We start from the raw sequence: 22,679 nt of genomic DNA on the forward strand, positions 1-22,679 counted from the left end.
TTAATTTACCCCTGCAACATTTATTGGGTTAACTATACATTAAGGTAGGGATCAGATGTTACCACCTATATAAGCACCAGCTATAGGCATCAGATAGTGAACACAGCATCCCACAATACCAGCAGGCGACTGCTTCTCACCCCCTGGAGTGTCATGGACCCCTAGAGAACTAGATGAACATTTTGTACCCTGGATTTCTAACCAATACCATTGAAACCTATCCAGGAAGGATTGTTGGTCCCAAATTATAGCCCAACTTTAGGGAAACAGAGGAAATATTTGTGAACCAAAGAAACACCACCCAAGTCCTCCTATTCATCTTACCCCCTCTTTCCACTCTGAGCAGAGAAACTTCCTCACTTTATGAGATGACTGATGATCTCTCTTCCCTTCTGAGTCCTCCCTACTATCAAGCAATCTTTTCATCTAGAGAAGATAAGGAATCACTGCATCCCAGGGAGACCTTGAGAAACGGGGATCTCCTGTGCAGAGGTGTTTCTTGCCCTCTGCCTCATGAAGGGTAATTCTAAACCCATCAAGGGGCATTCCCCTGACTTGCCCAAACCTCCAGCGAGTCCTCCAGCCCCTGGTTGACTATAATCTTCAGGGCTGGAGGTGGTGAAATTCTTGGGAAACCAGAGCCCAGAAAATGCAGTGATTCTCAATGTCCAATCTAGACTTCATATTTCAAAGGGAGCTTTGCTCTCATACTACCAGAAATTCCACAGGCAAAGAGCCAGGTAACTTTCTCATTGTTTAGGAATTTGATTTTTATTATCAAATATCTACTATAAAAACAGTGAAGAAAATTTTTAAAAACACATTAAGGGAAAAAAAATAATCACTGCAGAGGCAGCGTAACACAGTGGTTATAAACATGAACTCTGGAGTCAATCTCTCTACTCCCAACTAGTTGTGTGTCCTTAGGTAGGTTTCTTATGATCTCTGCCTCAGTTTCCCCACTTGTAAAGTTGAGATAATAATAGTTCCTATCTTATAGAATTAAGGGGACTGAATAAGTTAATATCTGAAAAGTATTTTGTAAAAAGTCTAGTACATGGTAACTGCTGTATGTGTTTGTAAAACTTAAAATCTTATTAGGTTAATTTATCCATGAGTATTTCCAGTCCTTATGCAAATACACTTTTCAGATGTTCTAGTGGATATGTATATACAGTTTTGTGTCCTTTTTATTCCTTTATGTTATGCGTTCTCCGTGTCCATAATTATAACTTATGTGATTGCCTAAAATAGATTACAAACTAATCGTCCAACTGCAGTAATGAGTAAACCATGGACACTGACACACTAGGTTATGAAGTATCACCTTTTGTTCCAAGAACATCAGTCTCATACTTCTGCACAATAACCTTTCCATCATTAGTAATCTCATTTACTACTCTTTTCTAAGGCTAATCTTGATCAACAGTAAATATCTCATTCAATACTATTTTTTTCTTAAATTCAGGTTTAGTATTCCATATTCTATTCTTAAAGGGCACCCAGACCCTCCTCTTACAATAGCACAATCTGTGTTTCCATAATGATGCACAAATGTTATTGTAAAGCTTCCATTCAATACTCCAGCTTGAGGCTGGAATGTATTTCCAGTTGAAAATACTTTTCTAAGATAAAGTTTTTCCCATAACAATGCACTCTGAGCCACAAACAGTAGAGATCTCTTACTAATAGATGTTTCATTCCCTATGTTCATGTTGCTCAAGTAGGATTCCTGGTGAACCATGAGGGGAGTCTGGAGTTCTCTTCATTGTACTTATTTGATTTTAAACAAGGGCTACATAACTGTGGAAGGCTTTTACTTATTCTTTTCATTCACAGGTTTCTTCTATGAAGATAATTTCTACTGATTAATAGGGGGAGAAGTCTTACTAAGCTCTTATTAAATTTCCCCGCTTGATTATACTTATAGGGTTTTTTCAGTGTGTTATCAAGCGTACAATAAAATAAAAACCTCATCAATTCAATTCACAGAGTTTCTCTTCACTATGAATTCTCTGGTGTTGGAGGAGGGCGGAGTGACCACTAAAGGCTTTTCCGCAGTTGCTGCATATAAAGCGTTTCTCTCCACTATGCATTCTCTGATGGATAATAAGAGAAGAATTCTTACAGAAAGCTTTCTCACAATGATTACATTTGTAGGGTTTTTCTCCAGTATGGTTTCTCAGATGTACAATAAGGGAAGAACTCTCATTAAATGCTTTTCCACACTCATTACATCTATATGGTTTCTCTCCAGTATGAGTTCTCCGGTGAGCGATAAGATGAGAGCTACAGTTAAAGGATCTTTCACATTGATTACATTTGTAGGGTTTCTCACCAGTGTGGATTCTCCGATGAGCAACAAGGTGACAGCTCTGGCTAAAGGATTTTCCACATTTATTGCATTCATAGGGCTTTTCTCCAGTATGAGTTCTTTGATGTCTAACAAGGTGAGCCATTTGGCTACAGGATTTTCCACATTTATTGCATTCATAGGGCTTAATCCCAGAATGAATTATTTCATGTTTAGTGAGGGCTGAACGTTCTCTGAATGCTTTGCCACATTCCTGACAGTTATAGGGTTTCTCTCCCGTGTGAGTTCTCTGATGGGCAATAAGATGGGAGCTCCAGCTGAAGGATTTTCCACATTCAGTACATTTATATGGTTTTGCTCCAGAGTGAGTTCTTTCATGTTTACTAAGGGCTGAGTAATCCCTAAAAGCTTTTTCACATTCATCACATTTAAAGGGCTTCTCTCCAGTATGCATTCGCATATGGGCAATAAGATGAGAGCTCCAGCTGAAAGATTTCCCACATTCAGTACATACAAAAGGTTTCTCTCCAGTATGAGTTCTCTGATGCCCAATAAGATGGGAGTTCCAGTTGAAAGACTTCCCACATTCATTACATACATAAGGTTTCTCTCCTGTATGAATTCTCTTATGTACAATAAGATGAGAATTCCAGCTGAAGGCTTTTCCACATTTATTACATTCATAAGGTTTTATCCCAGTGTGAGTCCGTTCATGTTTAGTAAGGGCTGAACGATTCCTAAAAACCTTTCCACATTTATCACATTCATAGGGTTTCTCTCCAGTATGAGTTTTCTTATGTTGGATAAGGTAAGAACTCCAAATGAAAGATGTTCCACAGTCATTATATTCATAAGGTTTCTCTGTAGCGTAAGTGCTTGTATGTTGTGTAAGGAAGGAGTCATACCCAAAGACTTTCTCCCATTCATTGTATTTATATGCTTTCTCTACAGTACCAATTTTTTGATGTTCCATAAAGGATGAAAAGTAAAAGATGTTTTCATATTCTTTGTAATCATACTGGTTTCCTCCAAAGTGAATTCCCGGATGTTCATTAAATGATGGGCTCTTGTTAAAGATTTGATGGCATTCCTTATATTCATAGAGTCTTTCTCCTGTATGCATTCCCATATGATCACCAAAATGCAGTATATGATTGAAAGATTTAACAGCATCAGTGCATTTTAAAAGATTATCTCCAGTTTGTACCCTTGCAGGGTGAACAGGCTGCATGGACTGGTAGAAGGCTTTGTCATACTCATTATTTTCACAGGTAATCTTATCAGTATACATTACAGCTGAGTTACATCTCCAACTTTCAGCATTTACATCAGGCTTATAGAAATGTTCCACTTGAGAAACTTTCTGAGATGGAACAATGCTTAAGCTCTGGCTACACCCTGCTCCAAGTTCACAGAACTCAGAGCCTCTTTGAGATAGTATCTGCTTTTGCATGAAGACCATCTGCCTCATAGCTGTACTCTGGTTCACGTGATACATTTCTAATTGGTCTTTACATCCCAAAACTTCTAACCTGGAGAACCAAGGATCATCCCATATGTATCTCTCCAACTTCATGCTATGAGACTGTTCCTCATCCAATATGCTCTGGGTTGGGATCAACGCTTCGCTTTCAAGATTTTTCATCCATTCTGAAATAAACAGAAAAAGTCCATGAGAGTATAGAGAAACAAATTCTAAGCGTAGGGTGGACAAGGTAAGATTTCTCGCCCATGTTATTGAAAAGACAAGTGTGAACTTGTTTCCAAATACACTGATAACCCAGAGAAAGATCACAACAGGAAAGAGGAAAATAGTAAAGAGTGAACGTAAGTAGTTAACTAGAATACAAAATGTGTACTGAATATGAATAAAACCCATTTAGGAACATTTCCCCATGTAAAGGAGGACTAGAACAAGGGACTACTGAAAGCCTGCACTTGGTTTCCTCTGGACTTAGAACCACACACCTTACCCTCTGTTGATGCTGCTCTGTATTATTTCACTGTAACAATCCATTACCCTGAGTTTAATGCTTTCTGAGTCCAGTGTGTACTTCCAGCGAATTACTGAACTTGGGGGGGTTGTCTGGAGGATCCTGACACATTTAATACTACTAAGGTGAAAAAATAATAACTGGTTAAGCAAAAGACAGATGAACAACCAGCCCCTCAGCAACTAATATTTAAATTATTAAAGCGTGTCAATTCATTTCTATGTTATAATGTCCTATTGTTCTCCTATTTTGACATCTACCAAAAAAAGGAGGGGTGTTAAGTGAAAGTATCACCAACAAGGCATCAAGCCTTATTTCCTATTCCACAGAGCTCACTAAGTAACACAAAACCATCTGCCCAAAGGGCAAAAATCACAAAGTTTAAGGGTACTCCTGAAGTTCTTTTAACACTGCAGAATAGTTTGCAGAGTGATGGCAGAAGAGAAGACTTGAAAGCCAGCATACTGCAATGGAAAGGCACAGGAGTTATAGTCTGATAATCTGTATTTAATTACGGGCTCTGCCACTCTCCTTAGGTGAGTTTTCTGAAGCTTCAATGAGAACGTAAAACCAACAAAATGTCTGGCAAATTCAAGATGTGGAAGCCACCTATCATCACTGCTGAGGTATCAGTCCTCCAACAACAGAAGGGTCTTTACTAGTTTCCTATTGCTGCTGTAACAAATCACCCATCTCACAGTCTGAAAGTCAGAGGTTATAAATGGCTTTCACTGGGCTAAAATGAAAATAGCTTTCCTTCAGAAGCTCTAGGGGAGAATCCATATCCTTGCTTTTCCCAGCTTTAAAAGCTGCCTGCATTCTTTGACTTGTAGCTCCTCTTTCTATCTTCAAAGTATATTATTCCTGTTTCTGCTTCTGTCAATCATATTGGGGTCTCTGATACTCACTCTTATAAGGATCTCATGATTATAATGAGCCCATCCAGACAATCCAAGATAATCTTTGCATCTCAAAAGATTCCTAGTTTAACTCACATCTGAAAAGCCACGTTTGCCACATAAAGCACCATATTCAGCTTTGGATGTGGACATTTTGTGAAGGGAGGAGGGTATCATTATTCAACATACCACAGTGTCTAAAAGCTACAGGAACCCAATATGGACCTAGACCCTTGTTTTCTCCAGGTTTTTCTGCTTTCTTCACTATATACTATTTTCCCCTTTTACTACCCAAGTCCATCACAACAGAGAACTGCTGAAGAACTGGCATTTATTATCAATTTTAAGCTTAGCTCCTAGAAGTTAGAGAGTCCCTCTTTGTGCTCAGCTGTGTCCAATTCTTTGTGACCCCATGGACTGTAATCTACCAGGTTCCTCTGTACATGGGATTTCCCAGGCAAGTACACTGGAGTGGGTTGCATTTCCGCCTCCAGGGGATCTTCAAGACCCAGGGATCAAACTTGCATCTCCTGCATTGGCAGGCAGGTTCTTTACCTGCTGAGCCACCAGGGAAGCCCCAGAAGTCTGGGAATGATCTTCAAATAGCTTTTGAATTTTCCCAGTAAAAAACTTTTTTAAATGGTAGCTGACCAAGTCACTGACCAAACAATTTCTGACTAGCTTTACAATCAGTATTTGTGACCTGAGTATATCTTCTACCTGCAAATTATAATCTCTGTGATGAGAGGACAATCGAAACACTATACATCACTGTGACTGTGGGGCTGTAGATGCTAAGCAGGTGGTAGGCCAGAAAAGGAGATCAGCACGACAGAAGCCATCCAGGAAGGTTTCACCCACAAGAAACGACATGAGCTCAGCCTTCGAGCATGGCTCAAGTACAGACTGCCAGAATGGCACAAGCAGAGGCAAGCTGTGATGAGCAAAGGCACCACACATCCCTAAGGGTGCCAGCTGAGTAAACTCCAGGAATCAGGCAGGAAATAATGAGAGAAAAAGAAAATAGAGGAAAATAGGAAGGTCTTGAAATCGAGTCAGGTATCTAACAGGTAATGCAAGTCATTGTAGATTTACTGGCAGAGACCTCATAATGGAAAACTTCAGAGATGTAAATCTAGAAATGCCACCTGAGAGGCTCATGACAAAAATTTACTCAGCAACTTGAGCTGGATGAGGAGAAAGATTACTTCTTAGAGAGGAAAGAACAGGGAGTCAGGATGACTTCCCCATTTCCAGCTCCAGTGACTCACAGAAGGCTGAACAAGGAATACACATCAGGAAGATGGGGACACCAGCCAGAAGGGAAAGCTGAGATTCCTGGTTCTATCAGTATCAAGGAGACAGCTGAGATGATCTGCAAGAAGGCAGAAGTGTAAGGCTGGAGCTGGTGGAACCACAGGGCTCAGGATGATTACTCAGAAAGGTCAGCACATAAAAGCTACTGGAAATTACGACGCCTTGGTACAAGGTTTCAGATCCAGATGGGGGCAACAGGTAAGACTCCACAAAAGCCCACTTCGTTAGAGTGGACAGGAAGATGTCCACCTTTAGGATTCAAGAGAGAGCACAGTATATTGTTAAATTAAAAATAACAAAATACAGAACTATGTGTACTCTTTTTCACCTTTGGAAAGGTGAAAAGTAACTATGTGTGCCTATATGCTTAACCAAAGCTGTGCAGTGACCCAGAGAGTTTATTCAAGGAGAATAGTTAATTTCGGTAGTAACAGATTTGTAGCATTTTAACTTAGCCTAATCCCATCTCTGACTCCTAAACTCAGCAGTAGCCTTGAAAAATAACATCTCATATTTCTGGTGCTGGAGGAAACAGAACAAAGCTAGAGCTTTTTCAAAGCCTCACTCCTAAAGACTAGTCATTATCTGAGCTGTTTGGTGGTTCCCAGAAAGATCCCACTTGAAAGGCTTGTGGGAACTTGCACATACTTACTTCCAGGAAGTAGGGATCTGTCAAACATTTCCAGGCAAAGTTTTAAGAAGTCTTTTTTTTTTTTTAATTACTGTCTGAGATGATGCAAAATGGTTGGGGCAAACAATATACAAACTAAAAAATGAAAGGAAAAGCTGAGGAGTGAGATATGCATAGGAGCTTTGAAAAGTTCTAACATATTCCTGGGAATCTAGAAGGCCACGTGCATACGCACTGTAGTTAAATTTTCAAAACTCAAAGAAAGAATCCAGAAAGCAACAAGAGAGAAGCAAGTCATCACACACACGGGATCCTCAACAAGATTAACAGCTTATTTCTCATCAGAAACCAGGGAGGACAGAAAGAAGAAATGTGTCAACCACGAATTCTATACCTGGCAAAACTATCATTCAAAAATAGAGAAATCAAGACCTTCCCTGATAAAACAAAAGGTAAGAGTTTGCTAGTAAAGCTGCCCTATGAGAAACGCTAAATGGAGTTCTTCAGACTGAAATGAAAAGATAGTAACTCAAAATAAAAACCAACAATAAAGGTAACTACATAGGTAAATACAAGACTGTATAAATACATTTTTATTTGTTTCCTATCTGATTTAAAAGACAATTACATAAAATCCAAACTAAACTGCTGCAAATTAAGATGTTAATTATAATTCCCAGGAAAACCACTAATAAAATAACCAAAAATTTATAGTAAAAGGAAAGGGGTTACCTTTGTGTGTTTCTGTGTGTCTCTCTGGAGGATAAGAACAGTGTGAATAAGTATAAATGAAACTTTCTTTCACTTACCCATTTTATATAGCTTTGAGTTTTTAAATCATGTAGTTACATTATCTGTATGAAACAATCACTTTTTGCTGGGTTTTTTTTTTTTTTTTTGAAAGAAGAGTCTGTGACTACAAGGATACAAGTTTTACAATAAAAAACTAAAAAGTAGGTAAATGAATGAGAAGTCTTTTTAGACAAAAGGGACAGCAGATAATAGGAGAGGTAAGGAGGGAACTGCAGCATACTAAAACTGCTATCTTGATAAGAAGGTGGGCATCTTTGCTCTGAAAATAGTACAAGGGATGAAACTCCTCGGAAGGAACTGTGATGCTATCTGAGGAAGTGAACTCCTCATGGCCTCAGCCCTTTTCTCAAAAAGTAGGGCTTGGAGGAAGGTTCCTCACTCCCACCTGGGGCCTGCTCTCACCTGGACAAGTGCCTTGAAGAGGATATGCTGGTTCCATTGACCATGGCTCTTCTCCTTGCTCCAACAGGGAGATGACCTCAGGCTTGGTGATCTGATTCCCTACATGAAGAGGAAAAACACGGACTTGTGTAGTCAGGTAACCCTCCTTCCCCTACTCCTTCCATGAGTGACTTCACTTCATACTTTATGATCAGTAGGGACTCCATCCTTGAACCTCAGGGCTCATGATCACCTCGGCCCTCCTGAGGCTCATATAAGATGGTAAACAGGGAGAGCAGAGGGTATTTCAAGGACAGCTTCATTTATTTGGTCAGCCAGCAGCTTACCTACAGACAGCAGGTGCCCATAGGTCTCCAGCATCACGTCACGGTACAGGGTCCTCTGAACAAGGTCCAGCTGCCCCCACTCCTCTTGCGTGAAGTCCACAGCCACATCATTGAAGGTCACTGGTTCCTAAAAGACCAGACATGTTCCTCTTCAACCTGGAGACACCCTCCCTGCCCCTCACTCCATCTAGTGTTTTCTGGGGAGGGAGTAGGGCTGACAGCATTGGGGAGGAAACAGGACATAGAGGAATTGCCCTGAATGTATTCAATATTCTGACTGATGTGGATAAGGTCTCACTGGGAGCCAGCCAGAGCCCTGCATTTGAGTTGTACTCTTAGGAAAGTGGATACCTGGACTCACAGTAACCACAATAAAAATGAGCAGCTCTCTCCCAAGTCTTGCTCAATTCTAGTAACACTGGGTAGTATCTGGACAGTTCTTCCTGCTTCTCCAGAGCTGCAGACACTTAGTGAGACCAAGACTAAGACCAGGACCAGGATGGACGCAGAACATGAACCCTGATCACAAAGCAGAAAACCTGGGGCTGACATCTGCTCCACAAGTGGATCCAGGACCTGGAAGGGTTCTCTAAACATTCAGAGGCTGCCTTCCTGGGCACAGGGAGAAGTTTCCACTCCCAGACTATTTCTGAGGACAACCTCCCAAGGACTGGAGGTGGGGTGGGCCAGGACTAAGCAGAGCTGTCCAAGCCAAGGAGAACCACTAATAGTTGCTATCAAAGCACTTTGAGTTCTAAAAAGTTCAAACTGACGTTTTTAAGAAAAAGAACCAGGAATACCCACTAGAAAAATTAAAGGATGTCTGATTTTTGCAACGAATGCATCCTATACAGTCATTTGAAGCCATCAAAGTGAGTCTCAGGTATCTGGGCACTTCCAGGGTGGGGCAGGGGCATGGCTTCCCTCATGAGGGCAGTGGGGAGTGAGCTGTGTGTTATGGGAGGTGTGCTATAAACCCCACAGCCCCTCCTCCTTTGGATGCCTCTCTCTTGGCCTGTCTATCCACTATGGTCCTCTCCTCCAGGTCAGCACAGAATTCCCTCAAGACAAACACCCACTGAATGGACACATGTGCAGTGTGCTTCCCCTCACAGCATCTGGTGAACCTCTACAAAGCCTGTTAAACACTTCTCTTCCAACCACGTACGGCCGCCTTCCTTCCGTCCCTGTGGGTCATGGCTCATAAACAAAGCCTGTCATCTCTGATAAGGGCCAGCTCTCATGCTGGGTCTTCAGTGTAGATTTCTCTACTGGTCTGAACTGCTCCCCTCACCCCCTTCACACAACTGGCTTGAAACACAGAATTGCTTCTGGTCCAGTGATTCTCTTACTTCAAAAAACGTTTGCAACTGCTGATCACAACCTCCTACAGTGAAACCCTCCCAAAACTCCTCCTCAATGACAATGGGTTTTCCTCTTGAAGACCTGCCCATGTCTGAGTTTTCTTAATGGCAGCTGCCTCTACATTTTTGGGTAATGTAAACATTTTTACTTAAATGTGACATTTAGGTAGAGAAGTACACAAAACCTAAGTGTGCACAAAGCATGAACTCACTGTACTTCCAGAGTGATACACTCAGGGGTGTTAGGGAAATTTTTAAAAAATAGTCTTGTTTAGGCTTCAGAGACAAAGCAGAACAGGTCTCTGACCTTGCTTCTAAGCTGTGTGGACAGTGCCCTAACTGGGAGTAACTGCATGCTGAGTGCAAGACTTGCAGCACCTTAGATAAAATGAGGGAGGAATCTTGAGGTCCTTGAGCCCCTGAAGGGGGCCTGGCCAACCAAGCCCCAACTAAACCCCAAGCCCCAGCAACATTCCAAGTTTCACAAGACAAAACAAGCAGCATTAACATGAAACCAGGCTTGCAGTTTGGTCACATATTGATGACGATATTAGTGTGCCTCCGTCCTTGGATTATAAGCAGGAACCTGAACTGCAGTCTCTGAAGTCTCACCCACAGGGTGGATGTGCTGCCTGGGACCCTTTCCCAAATGGGACTCCAGATGTGCTGTGACCTGTGACTTCCCAGCACTGTTTAAGTCTGGATGTTGGTCAAAAGCCAATTTAGTGATGTATCCTCTGCTCTATTTCCCTTTTAATGTTGGTATATTGAAAGTAAGGTAGATAATTCTCTGACAAATATTTGTATTATTTATTTGTATATAGCGAGTGGCTTATTTTGTTAACAAATCCTTTGAACCTGACATGAAGCTTTCGGCAAAACAGGGGGCCTAGGCAGGAGGCCATGCTTCCTGCCCAGGGTGCTCTTAGGATGCTATCTCCCTGGAAGGCGGCACCTACTTACATGGCTTCAAAGTTCAACAGTTAACAATATCCAAGCCCACACCCTGGCAGCAGTCAAGCAGGTGGAATGAGCCACAAGTTTATCTCCCACTCCTCCAAAGACCCCAACAGATCCCCACACAAATACTTAAAAAGGAACAACCACCTTTAACAGAGACAGAAGGAAAAAAATCACTAGAAAGAATTCACAACCCCTAATAAAACAGTGGACCCTGGCACTCTGGCAATGATCAGTGATGACTGCTAAACCACAGGTGAGAAGCAGACAGGGAAATTTACGACGGAGGGATCAGGCTGACTATACCTGCACCCACTAATCCATCACATCATCTGGAAATGGGACAACATACAACTTGTGCCCACTGATGCAGCACAGGAGGGACTCGGCACCACCTACCAAGGACTCTTGCCCAAAATACAGAGCCTGGAACTGCTCTCGCCTCCAACTCCATTATCCATCTACGGGAGACTGGATGAAGGAACACATCCAAGGACATCACAAGGGCGAAATCAGGCAAACCAACAGGACAGGCAACCTGGCTTCATCAGCACATGAAATGCATGCAATGTGCCATCCCTGCTTGGATCCTGATCTGAGTAAGCCAACTGCAAAAGATATCTTGGGGACAGTGGGGAAAACTGAATGCAGGCTTGGTACTAAGTAATACTAAAGAATTACTGTTAATTTTGTTGGGTGTGATAAAGGTATTGTGTTCATTTCCTAAAAGGTGGGTATGTCTCAGACATAAACATGGGTGAAACAATGTGATATCTGGGCTTTGCTATAAAATACATTTTTTCCTAATACTGGACTCTTTAAAAAACTTATTTTTTAAAATGTATTTTTATTGACATATAGTTGATTTCCAATGTTGTTTTTAACTGTTGTACAGCAAATTGATTCAGTTATACATATAGATACATTTTAAAAAAACACTCTTTTCCATTATGGCCTATCATAGGATCTAGGTTTTTTCTTTTTAAGGTATCCAAATAGATGCAAAGGCAGAAAGCTGAAAGGTGACACTTGCTAAGGCTGATGAACGTCGATGTCTGTGGTCAGCTGAATAATGGTCCTGCCAAAGACGTCCACATCCTAATGACCGTTACCTCAACATGACAAAAGATGTCACAGTTACAGCGATGTGATTACATTAAGGATGCTGAGATGGGGAGATTATCTTGGACTATCCAGGTGCGCTCAATGTAATCATAATGGTGCTTACAAGTGAAGGAGGCAAGAGGGTCTGCATCAGAGAAAATGAGACAATGGAAGCAGAGTTCAGAGCGATGCAAACTGGAAGGAAGGCCCACGAGCCAAGACATGCAGATGCCTCCAGAGCGGAGTAAAAGCAAGGGAGCCAATTCTCCCCTGAGCCTCCAGGAAGATAAGAGCCCTGTGGTCCCATTCTAGACTTAGAGCTCCAGAACAAGAGAATAAATTCATGTTGCTCTAAGTCATTGTTCGTGGTAATCTGTTATAGCACCACAGGAAACTAATAGGTTTAAAAATCACCTAGCTTTTTTTTTTTAATATTTATTTTTATTTATTTGACTGTGCCAGGTCTTAGTTGCAGCATATGGGATCTAGTTCCCTGACCAGGGATTGAACCTGGGACCCCAGCATTGGGAGCACAGTCTCAGCCACTGGACCAACTAGCCAAAGTCCCCAAAACCACCTAGTTTTAAAGAAAACCCAGTGAAGAAAAGAAGCCATCAGCACGTGGTGGTCCACACATTCCTGTAAGATGGAGCACAGAGGAAAGTGTGGCTGACCAATGAAACACCAGAGACCCCTACCCTGCACGTGAGAGGGGGCTGCAGTGGAAGCAGCACCCCAGGAGAGGCTCCGAGCTCTGGGTTTAAATGCCACTGAAGTCAGGAGAGAAAATCAGACTTAAAAGTCTCTATTCAGGACACCTTTGCAGGTTGCCCCTCCTCCCTGCCAGCCACTCCATCTGATGGGAAAGTGTGTAAGAGGTTCTCAGGTTGCCCAGGTGAGTGACCACCCTGGAGCTGAGACCCCCTTCAGCCCAAAACAGGGAGAGAGGAGGGGGTCTGTGGATGACCTGACAGTCAGCTGTATACCCAGAAAACTGCAAGTAGAACTGACCTGGTGATCGTGGCCCACCCAGGCCCATGCAGTTTAGAATGAGACTAGTCAGGAGAGACAGAAGAGAGACAAGGAGGCAGTGGAAGTCAGGAACCAAAGCTGCTCAGCGGCACAGAGTTACACAGTTCTCTGGTAAACACAGACAGATCGGAGGGCCAAATATCTGCACAGGTGGAGACTAAACTTAGCAGCCAAGGGGACAGAGAATCCAGGGTGCAGTCACATAGAACTGTCAATTATCTGAAATTCTAATCCCCAGATTGGAAAGTTTCAGTATAAAACAGGACAGGATGATACAAGAGGCTTGGAGTACAAGAAGCCACAGAATACGAAGAGACAGAAAATACAGCAATCAGGTGAGGAGGTCATATAAATAACCTCAGGAAAACAATATAAAGGGGAAGGACAGGAAGGGATTTTGTCTTAAAGGACTTCTTTACATAAAATGCTAGCCATAAGCAAAAACAAATACATTTGACAAAAATATACCAAAAAACATTTCCCTGATAAAAGACACCATAAAGTTAAAGAGGAGAGTGAAAAAGTTGGCTTAAAGCTCAACATTCAAAAAACTACGATCATGGCATCCAGTCCCATCACTTCATGGCAAAAAGATGGGGAAACAGGGGAAACAGTGGCTGACTTTATTTTGGGGGGCTCCAAAATCACTGTAGATGGTGACTGCAGCCATGAAATTAAAAGATGCTTACTCCTTGGAAGGAAAGTTATGACCAATCTAGACAGCATATTAAAAAGCAGAGCCATTACTTTGCCAACAAAGTTCCATCTAGTCAAGGCTATGATTTTTCCAGTAGTCACGTATGGATGTGAGAGTTGGACCATAAAGAAAGCTGAGCATCGAAGAATTGATGCTTTTGAACTGTGGTGTTAGAGAAGACTCTTGAGAGTCCGTTGGACTGCAAGGAGATCCAACCAGTCCATCCTAAAGGAGATCGGTCCTGGGTGTTCACTGGAAGGACCTATGTTGAAGCTGAATCTCCAATACTTTGCCCATCTGATGCGAAGAGCTGACTCATTTGAAAAGACCCTGATACTGGGAAAGATTGAAGGCAGGAGGAGAAGGGGACAACAGAGGATGAAATGGTTAGATGGCATCACCGACTCGATGGACATGAGTTTGGGTAAACTCCGGGAGTTGGTGATGGACAGGGAGGCCTGGCGTGCTGCAGTCCATGGGGTTGCAAAGAGTTGGACAGGACTGAGCGACTGAACTGAACTGAAAGTTAAGACAGGCTATAGACTGGGAGAAGATAATCCTTATACAGCATAGACTCAGGATCCAGAAAGCATGAAATGCTTATATATCAAGAGTCTACAGAAATCTAGAGATGGGGGTGAGACAGAGAGAGAAGGCAATACAGATGACCAATAACTACATGCAAAGATATTCAACCCCACAAGCAACCAAGGACATGCAAATTAAAGTAATACATTTTCTTGGTTTCAAGGTAAGCAAAAATTAAAAGACCCAATAATAATATTGTCAAGTGGCAGCAAAGATGGAAACAGACACCTTCCCTCAGAGTGGGGAGACTGAGAAGGGGCTTTGCTCTTTCAGAACCACGTGGCAGCACTGGTCATACTGACAACACATACGCCCTGAACCTCAGCAAAATTCTGCTTCCAGTAGTATGCCTAGATAAACTTACATGTGCACACAAGTAAAACTGTAATGTCCACACAGCTTTGTTTGAAATAGGAAAAATGGTAGAGGGAGGGAGGACTTATAAGCCTATCCACAGAAGAGATGAATATAGAGTGCATGTCTTTGATGGGGCAAAAAGAAATGCACCCGATCTTTATACTCACATGGAGAGACCTCAAAATTGACCTTGAAAGGCGTAAAGAAAACACGTGTAAAGCATTGTTACAAATTATGATTATTTATTACCTTATATCTACAGTTTATTATCTACATGTATCATACTATCTACATAGTATGAAAATGGACTTGCTGTACACATATTTCAAGTGGCTGTTCTCAGGAAGGGCGGGAGAAGAATGTAATTGGGGACTAAAAAAGAAAGCAAAGCAAATACAGCCAAACAATTGTTCATTTGGAGTGATGGGAGGGACCCTGTCTAGCTGATCGCTTTATATGTTTTTCTATAGTTATAGAATTTGTCCAAAAATTCTAAAAAAAACATATTTCCAGAGTTGAGAGATGTCATCAAAATTGAAGGATCCATGGTCTGCCAGATAGAAAAAAAAAGACCCCCAGCAGAACATGCCCCAACATTAGGGCCCACAATTCATGGAGGCCTTAGGGACACAAAGGAAAATGCAAAACTGAGGCTGGTAGTGAAACACAAGGAAGAGATGGCAGGAGACAGGCACCTAGTCTCACCAGCTGTGGAGAGAAGAGGTGGGGCTGGGAGAGGAGTGTCACTGTTACCCAATGTTCAGGAGCTAGGTGACAGGGCAGAGAAGGGCCCATCTCTAGGTAGGAGTGAGCCCTTCCAATTCTCAGGTAACCCTTACCTGAATTCCCATCTTCCAAATTATTATCTGCCATGATGAACTGCAAAGATATTTCACCCAAATTCTTGTAAACATTTTTGGACAGATGGCTTTGCATACATGTGTAAGCGTTTATCTAGACATTCTAAGGCCTTTATGAAATCTGATACACCCGCCACACATCTAAACCACGGGAGGACACAGAGGGTGATGAGCTGGGTCTCAGCTGTTTGCCTGGCAGTATCTCATCTGATTGCTCCTGAATTACCTGCATTCTCTGACCACTGGCCCCTTCATGGAACCTAGCGAAGTTCAGATGGACTCTTCAGCATCTTCAAAACTTCATGATTTATTACTATTTTAGGGCAAGCTCTTTGCAGAGAAGGAAAATGTAACTAGAGTGTGTTCATCCTTGAGACAACCAATGACGGGAGCAGAGTATTCCATTAACTGATGTCTTATATGAAAGTTTATTGTGCAGAAAACTTTGGTGGATTGTTACGGAGGAGTTTAAGAGTTTCCACATTTGGAGTGGCTGGCTGGGGTTTTTTAATGGGCTGGAATATTATTATTTTCCCTATTCATCAGAATAATGGGATCTGGAGTCCCACTAGCTGAAACTTACTAACCAACATGTTTCTAAAATCAGACTATACCGATAACAAGGGATGACAGCCATTTGATGTTTTTACCAGGTGAATACTTTATTTCAATAAATATTTAATTTGGAGGGAACAGAGGCGGAAGGGGCTCTTGTCTGTGTTTCTGAAAACCTCACTTAATACAAAACTCACATATTCAAGGCTTGAGTTTCCCAGAGGGAAAGATCCAAAGTGAGTGTGGAGAGAGGGCCAGGAGTATGTGCTTATAAATTACAACTCTTCAGACACTGGAGGGTGGTGTTATTTGAATTCTCCATTTTATTTTCTTGGCATTAACTCTAATAATTCTCAGAAACCCTCACAAACATTGCCAGCTAAGTGCAGCACAGTGGTTATTAGAACTTCATAGCATTTCACTGCAGCTAACTTCTATTCCCAAGCAACTGATCCAGGGCCCATCTTTCAACCTAATCTAGCTTCACTACTGATTATGTTACAGAATCTAAAAATGACTGCACACTGTAACAGCAGCAAACATCAGTCACTCAACTTTTGATGCCAGACAACCACCACCCTGCATCACGTGATTCAGGCCTTGCCTCCCAGAGACAGCAGCGCTGCCATGTGAGGACAGCACACTTAGGACAAACTTTACCAGTCAACTTTTGAACTGTGGGAGGTTTTGTTGATTTTTTTTTTTAACTTAGTGGGAGACACAAAGTTAGGCAAAGATGTTATTAACATTTTTATATCACAGTATCTCCCATTTGCTTGATTCATTATTGTGACTTAGAAATGAAAAACCTAAATATAGTAATGGAACTATTTTTGTCTTTCATAGTAGAAAATTATTAGGATACACCTAAATTCAAAGAATTAGAATAAAAATCTCTCATTTAGAAGTAACCCTTCTCTGGTGGCTGAGACAGTAAAGAATTTGTCTCTGCAATGCTAGAGACCTGGGTTTGATCCCTGATTTGGGAAAATCCCCTGGAGAAGGGAATGGCTAACCACTCCAGTATTATTTCCTGGAGAATTCCAGGGACAGAGGAGCCTGGCAGGCTACAGTCCATGGGGTTGCAAAGAGTTGGACACAACTGAGCGACTAACACACTTCTAAGAAACTGAAACATTAAGTTAAAAATGGCTATTTCATGGCACTGAAACATGTATACTATCACGTAAGAAACGAATCGCCAGTCTATGTTCGATACAGGATGCTTGGGGCTGGTGCACGGGGATGATCCAGAGAGATGATATGGGGTGGGAGGTGGGAGGGGGTTCAGGATTGGGAACTCATGTACACCCGTGGTGGATTCATGTCAATGTATGGCAAAATCAATATAGTATTGTAAAGCAAAATAAAGTAAAAATTAAAATTTTTTAAAAAGGCTATTTCTGTGTCATGAGAAAGAAAAAAATTGATAAATGATAATCACATCGATAACCTGTCAAAACATGCTAAGTGACAGAAGCAGACACAAAAGACCATATATTATATGGTTCCCTTTATATGAAATGTCCACGATGGGAAAACACAGAAAGAAGTAAATTAGTGGTTACCAGGAGCTGGGAGTTGGGGAAACGGAGTAACCACTAATGTGTATAAGGTTTCTTTTTGGAGTGATGAAAATTCTAGATACTGGTGATGGCTGCAATTCTGTGAATATACTAAAAAATCCACAGAACAACATACTTTAAGAGGTTGAACTTTATGGTATGTGAATAATATTTTCATAAAACAGTTATAAGAAAATTCTTAAGTGGCTGCCTCCAGTAAGGAGGCTTCACAAGAGGGGAGGAGGGGGATGACACCTCTCCAACATCAACTCTGCTGCTCTGTTTCTCTAGGGAGCCAAGCTGGTGCCCAAATAATCACAAAGTCCTCCTGCTTCACCTCCCTTATATGTATCAGATCTTGCTTCCAGGTACTGATCAGACTGAAGCCTGATTTGCCAGCCTGCTTTCCAGTCCCCTTCTTTTCACTCCCCTGCCTGGAACATCCTTCCAGCTACATTTTAGACCCTGGTGCTTCTGGCTCCCAACACTTCTGCGGCTCCTTACTACAACCAGGATGGAGCCCCAACTCTGTGGCAGGCATTTGGGATACAGCAAGGCTTTTCCTGGCCTTCTTGGCCTAAAATCAAATTACGGTTAGCCTTCACCCAGATGCCGATCATGCAGTGTGTCCCCCTGGTGCTAGAGAAGGCAGATTCCTCTCACCAGGCTATGCCCATCCAGTTGATGTGTCCCCTTCACCTCTTGGCTCAGATGCATCCTATCTCCCAGGCAGCCTCCCTCTCCACAGCAAAAGGACCCCAGCTGCGGCACATGGCCTCTATGCAGGCTCTGTCCCACCTCCAAGGCATCCGTTGTGCTCAGCTCCTCCAAGGCTCAGGGCCTTTCTAAGCACTTCCGGCCTGTGTCCTGAATCACATGTACAGCACCAGGCAGATGGTAAGGCCTCAGGAGCTGACTAAACCACCCTGGAAAGGGGCCTGGGAGCTCCTAAGGATGGGGGCTCACAATTGACCTTGTTTCCCTCCCTAAGCACAGAGCTCAGCAAATAGGACCAATGTGAGTCAGGCACTGAATATATGGGGAAGGTGAGAGGGAAAAGGGGGAGGGGACTGCTTGCCAAAAGGGACTGACCCTTATCTACCAAACAGCCCACAGCACAGCTGGGGCTCAAGGACTCTGAACAGGCTGGTTGACATTGAGGCTCCAAGTCATGGAAAACTGAATTCTCCCTACCTATGCTCAGAAATCAATAAACTTCTGGCTGATTCCTTCTCTATCCAAACCTTTGCTGTGGCAAACTGAGGAGCCATATCAGCTGGGATGGTCAGGGACACCCTCAACATCTTAGGAAGAAGGCAACCTGTCAGATAAAAACAGAAGCCCCATCTCACCTGGGCCTGGGCTGTTGGGAGCCCTGGGGCCCTCCTCCTCTCCTCAGCGGTCTCCTCCACTTGCCAGGTCGAGTCCTGAGGGCACAGAGCTGGGAGGGGGGAAGTGAAGTCACAGAGGCAGCTCTCTGCCAGAAGTGGCCCACCTGAGTACTACTTCCAGACCCTGTCCCTCCCTTTTGGGTAAGGGAAAAGATCCACTTCCTCACATTACAGATGAAGGCTGTGGGATCCAGAGAAGTTAAACAATAAATCTAAACACATGACCCATCCCCTGTTGTCCTGAGGCACTGTCATAAAGAAAGTGCCTGTTCACAGCCTTTCTGGGTCTGAGCCCCAAATGGCCACACATGCATTCTCATGCATCCTGTTCTGGAGATTTCATTGTTAAATTCCCCATGGATGTGTTCAGATCCTTCCCTGTTCCAGCTCTGCCAAGAGACGGATCTGGACCAGACCCCCTCCTTTCTCCCCACCAGCTCTGATTTCCAGCAATGGCAGGTTACTGACGGTTACTGACGGGAGAGACCACAACATAGTAACCAATGTGTCTGATGAGGAAACAGGGTCTTGACTTACCCCAGGAGGCCCACGGGTCAACAGTCGTCATTCCCCAGGACTGGTCCATAAGGATACCTACACCAGAGGGGCAGGTTAGGACAAGGAAAATAAAACACTGTGACACTGATCCTAGTGACTAAAGGCTGCTGCTGCTGCTAAGTCACTTCAGCTGTGTCCGACTCTGTGTGACCCCATAGACGGCAGCCCACCAGGCTTCCCTGCCCCTGGGATTCTCCAGGCAAGAACACTGAAGTGGGTTGCCATTTCCTTCTCCAGTGCATGAAAGTAAAAAGTGAAAGTGAAGTTGCTCAGTCGTGTCCGACTCTTAGCGACCCCATGGACTGCAGCCTACCAGGCTCCTCCATCCATGGGATTTTCCAGGCAAGAGTACTGGAGTGGGGTGCCAGTGACTAAAGGCAACAAGATGGAAAAGGAGACCTGTCTCACTAATGCACACAACAAAATTCCATAAATAGAGCCCAAAGACGTGTGAGGAAAAAAAAACAACATAAGCTAGATTTATAGCAAAAATGCACAAGTGGGTCACTTTCAGGCAATTTATTGATATGATACAGCTACTGAACAATTAAGAACAGAACTCCTTAAGTGGATGGAGAAGTATCTGATAAAACTGAACATCATTTAAGTTTTAAGAAACATTACTGGTCTTTTGATGTCTTTAATGACAGATACATGAAAGATCACTTAAAAATAAAACACACTACTGACACCATTTAATGTTGTTCTTAAATTATAAACCAACGCTGTACAGTGAAAAACAATAATACAAGTAAAAAATACGGGGATGGTAGAGAAATTCTGGTTGTAGATGACTGTCTTCCAAGAAAACCCACAAATCACCAGAAAAATCTTAGAACTAATGAGACTTCTAAGGAGAGAACAATAAAATACACGAAAATTACATTATCTTTTATACAAACAACCAATTAAAAAACAAAACAAAACAACCTCACTCAGTTCTAATTCTGTACCAAGATAAAGAGACCCCCTCCAATCCCCAAAACCCTTAGCCCCTCTACGGCTCTGACCCCTAGCTACAGCAGGTCACCACTGGGGAAGCCCAGAAGAAACAGGATTTGTACTCACCCCATGAACCCCACGGGTTGATGGCAGCCATCTTGCAGGATCAATCCACCTGGAGCTTGTCCAGGAGCAGTGTATTTGGGTGATTATTGAAAACCAACTGCAAAACCCACCTAATAACAAAAGTAGGAAAAGACAAAAAATGGTTTTTCTCAAAGACAGTGGGAATAAGAACACATCCACAAAAACAATAAAAGACTTCTACAGAGCACTGAAAGAAAACAATTTACAAGTCAAAAACAAATTCCTGAAGAAAAATGAAGAATGACTCGGGTTAGCTGAAAAAAGGGCATGGTCCAGGATGAGGGGGGAGAAATTTGTTAACAGTTCTCATGAGACGGGTACTGACAACGACGAGGTAGCTTTTCTATTGATTTAACAAAAATTGTTGTAAAATCTACCCACAACCTTCATATGTAAGTAGTTGCCTAGAGCTGAGGGGAGGAAAGAACGGGCGAATGGCAGCTTAATGGTTCAGGGTGGGGTGTTTTCTTTTTTTGCGGGGGGGAGGGGTGATTAAAATGTTCTGGAATTATATAGTGGTGATACCTGCAAAACGCTCTGAACGCACAAGAAAACTACGGACTTGCACGCTAAAATAGTTAATTTTAAGTTATGTAAATCTTATGTAGGAAAAAACAAAAAAAAATCTGTCTCTTTGGTGCAGGGGCCAACAGAAAACGAGCTTTGGAGGCCAGACCAACCCAACCCCCTAAATTCTAGACTTTTACGCAAGTTCTGCGACCTCTCGGAGGACACCAACGCCAACTGGCAGAGCTCTGCGAATTCCTGGGAGCGTGCATAAAGCACCGGGACGCCCATGGGCACCGGGAGCACCGGGATCTGCGCCCAAACTCGAAGCTGGCACAGTAAATATTCTGCACGCTTGTTTGCTACTTGACAAAGTCATCCGGTCACTGCACCTTTAAAGGAGCCCCGGGCTGTTCCCAAGTCACTTCTGACTTCCCTCTGTGACAGATGAGAACGGGTTCTCACGAGAAACGCCTGTCGGGAAAGACAAGGTGGACTCCTGGGGACGATCTCGGAGGTGTCCTCGCCACCTGCCTTCTGGCCTCTCATCCCAGACTTCCTCCGCACTCCCGCTGTGGGTGCGATGCTCACAGCCCGTCCCGGTAACGGCGGACCTCACCTGGATCGCAGCCGCCGGCCTCCCACCCCTGCTGACCAGTGACCGCTGCTCTCCGCGAGCAGCTAGACAACCTCGCGCTCGCTTCGCCGAGGGCGTTCGGCTTTTGTTGCGCTCACATTCTTCCCGGCTCGGCCGTGAGCTTGGGGTTCCCGCCCGGGGGACAAAGGCCCGACGCGCGGGGCTCACCCGGGCCCTCCCAGCCGATCCAGCGCCTCCGCAAAGCCAGAGGCGGGCCAAGGGACCTGCCCTGGCGGCGAGCCAGCCGCCAAGTGTAGGCGCCGCCTCTCCCCGCCCGTTCTCCCTATTCTTCGGGCCAGCGGCAGCGGCAACACTAATAACCCCACAGCCCGGGCGACCGCTTCACCTCAGCCGCGGACAATGGCGGCCTCTCCCCCGGCGTCGATGGGGACGCGTCGCGCGGGCTACTGGGAGTGGTAGTTCCAGGGGCGCGCTTCCGGTTGGACCGGAAGCGCCTTCTTGGCACATTCCCCAAGCGGCGCTTGTCACGGGTTCCGCCTCCTAGGGACTTACCGGGACAGCAGTGTCCGAGGCCTTGGCGAGGTGGGCTATACTGTCCTCGACGCGGCCCGCGCCGGCTAGCGGGTGGGGAAGCTCGGTAAACCGCCGCCCGGCGAGCCTCAGTTTGCCTGTCCCTAAAATGGCAGCTCACGGCAGCCGCACTTTGTAGGAACTTTGTTGAAGTCTGTTGAAGCGCTTTCCTTTTCATCAGTAGTTAA

At 43.6% G+C, this 22,679-nt stretch overlaps 1 protein-coding gene across 4 annotated transcripts; it reads right to left on the bottom strand.

The window, feature by feature from the left end:
• On the bottom strand, nt 1-22,344 carry LOC102181985 (zinc finger protein 606). 4 transcript variants are annotated; one of them, XM_018063527.1, is made up of 7 exons: nt 22,307-22,344; nt 20,796-20,905; nt 19,707-19,763; nt 19,131-19,219; nt 8,697-8,823; nt 8,371-8,469; nt 1-3,964 (listed from the first exon to the last, which is right to left on the bottom strand). In XM_018063527.1, the coding sequence occupies exons 2-7, from the start codon at nt 20,824-20,826 to the stop codon at nt 1,977-1,979; spliced, it is 2,391 nt and encodes a 796-aa protein (XP_017919016.1). In that variant the 5' UTR covers nt 20,827-20,905; nt 22,307-22,344; the 3' UTR covers nt 1-1,976. The 4 variants fall into 4 exon arrangements, with proteins under 4 accessions (XP_017919016.1, XP_017919015.1, XP_005693087.1 ...); XM_018063526.1 differs by lacking the exon at nt 22,307-22,344 and adding an exon at nt 22,129-22,236; XM_005693030.3 differs by lacking the exon at nt 22,307-22,344 and adding an exon at nt 21,943-22,048.

This window comes from Capra hircus, chromosome 18, assembly GCF_001704415.2.
Source record: "Capra hircus breed San Clemente chromosome 18, ASM170441v1, whole genome shotgun sequence".
NCBI classification, from domain to species: Eukaryota; Metazoa; Chordata; class Mammalia; order Artiodactyla; family Bovidae; genus Capra; species Capra hircus.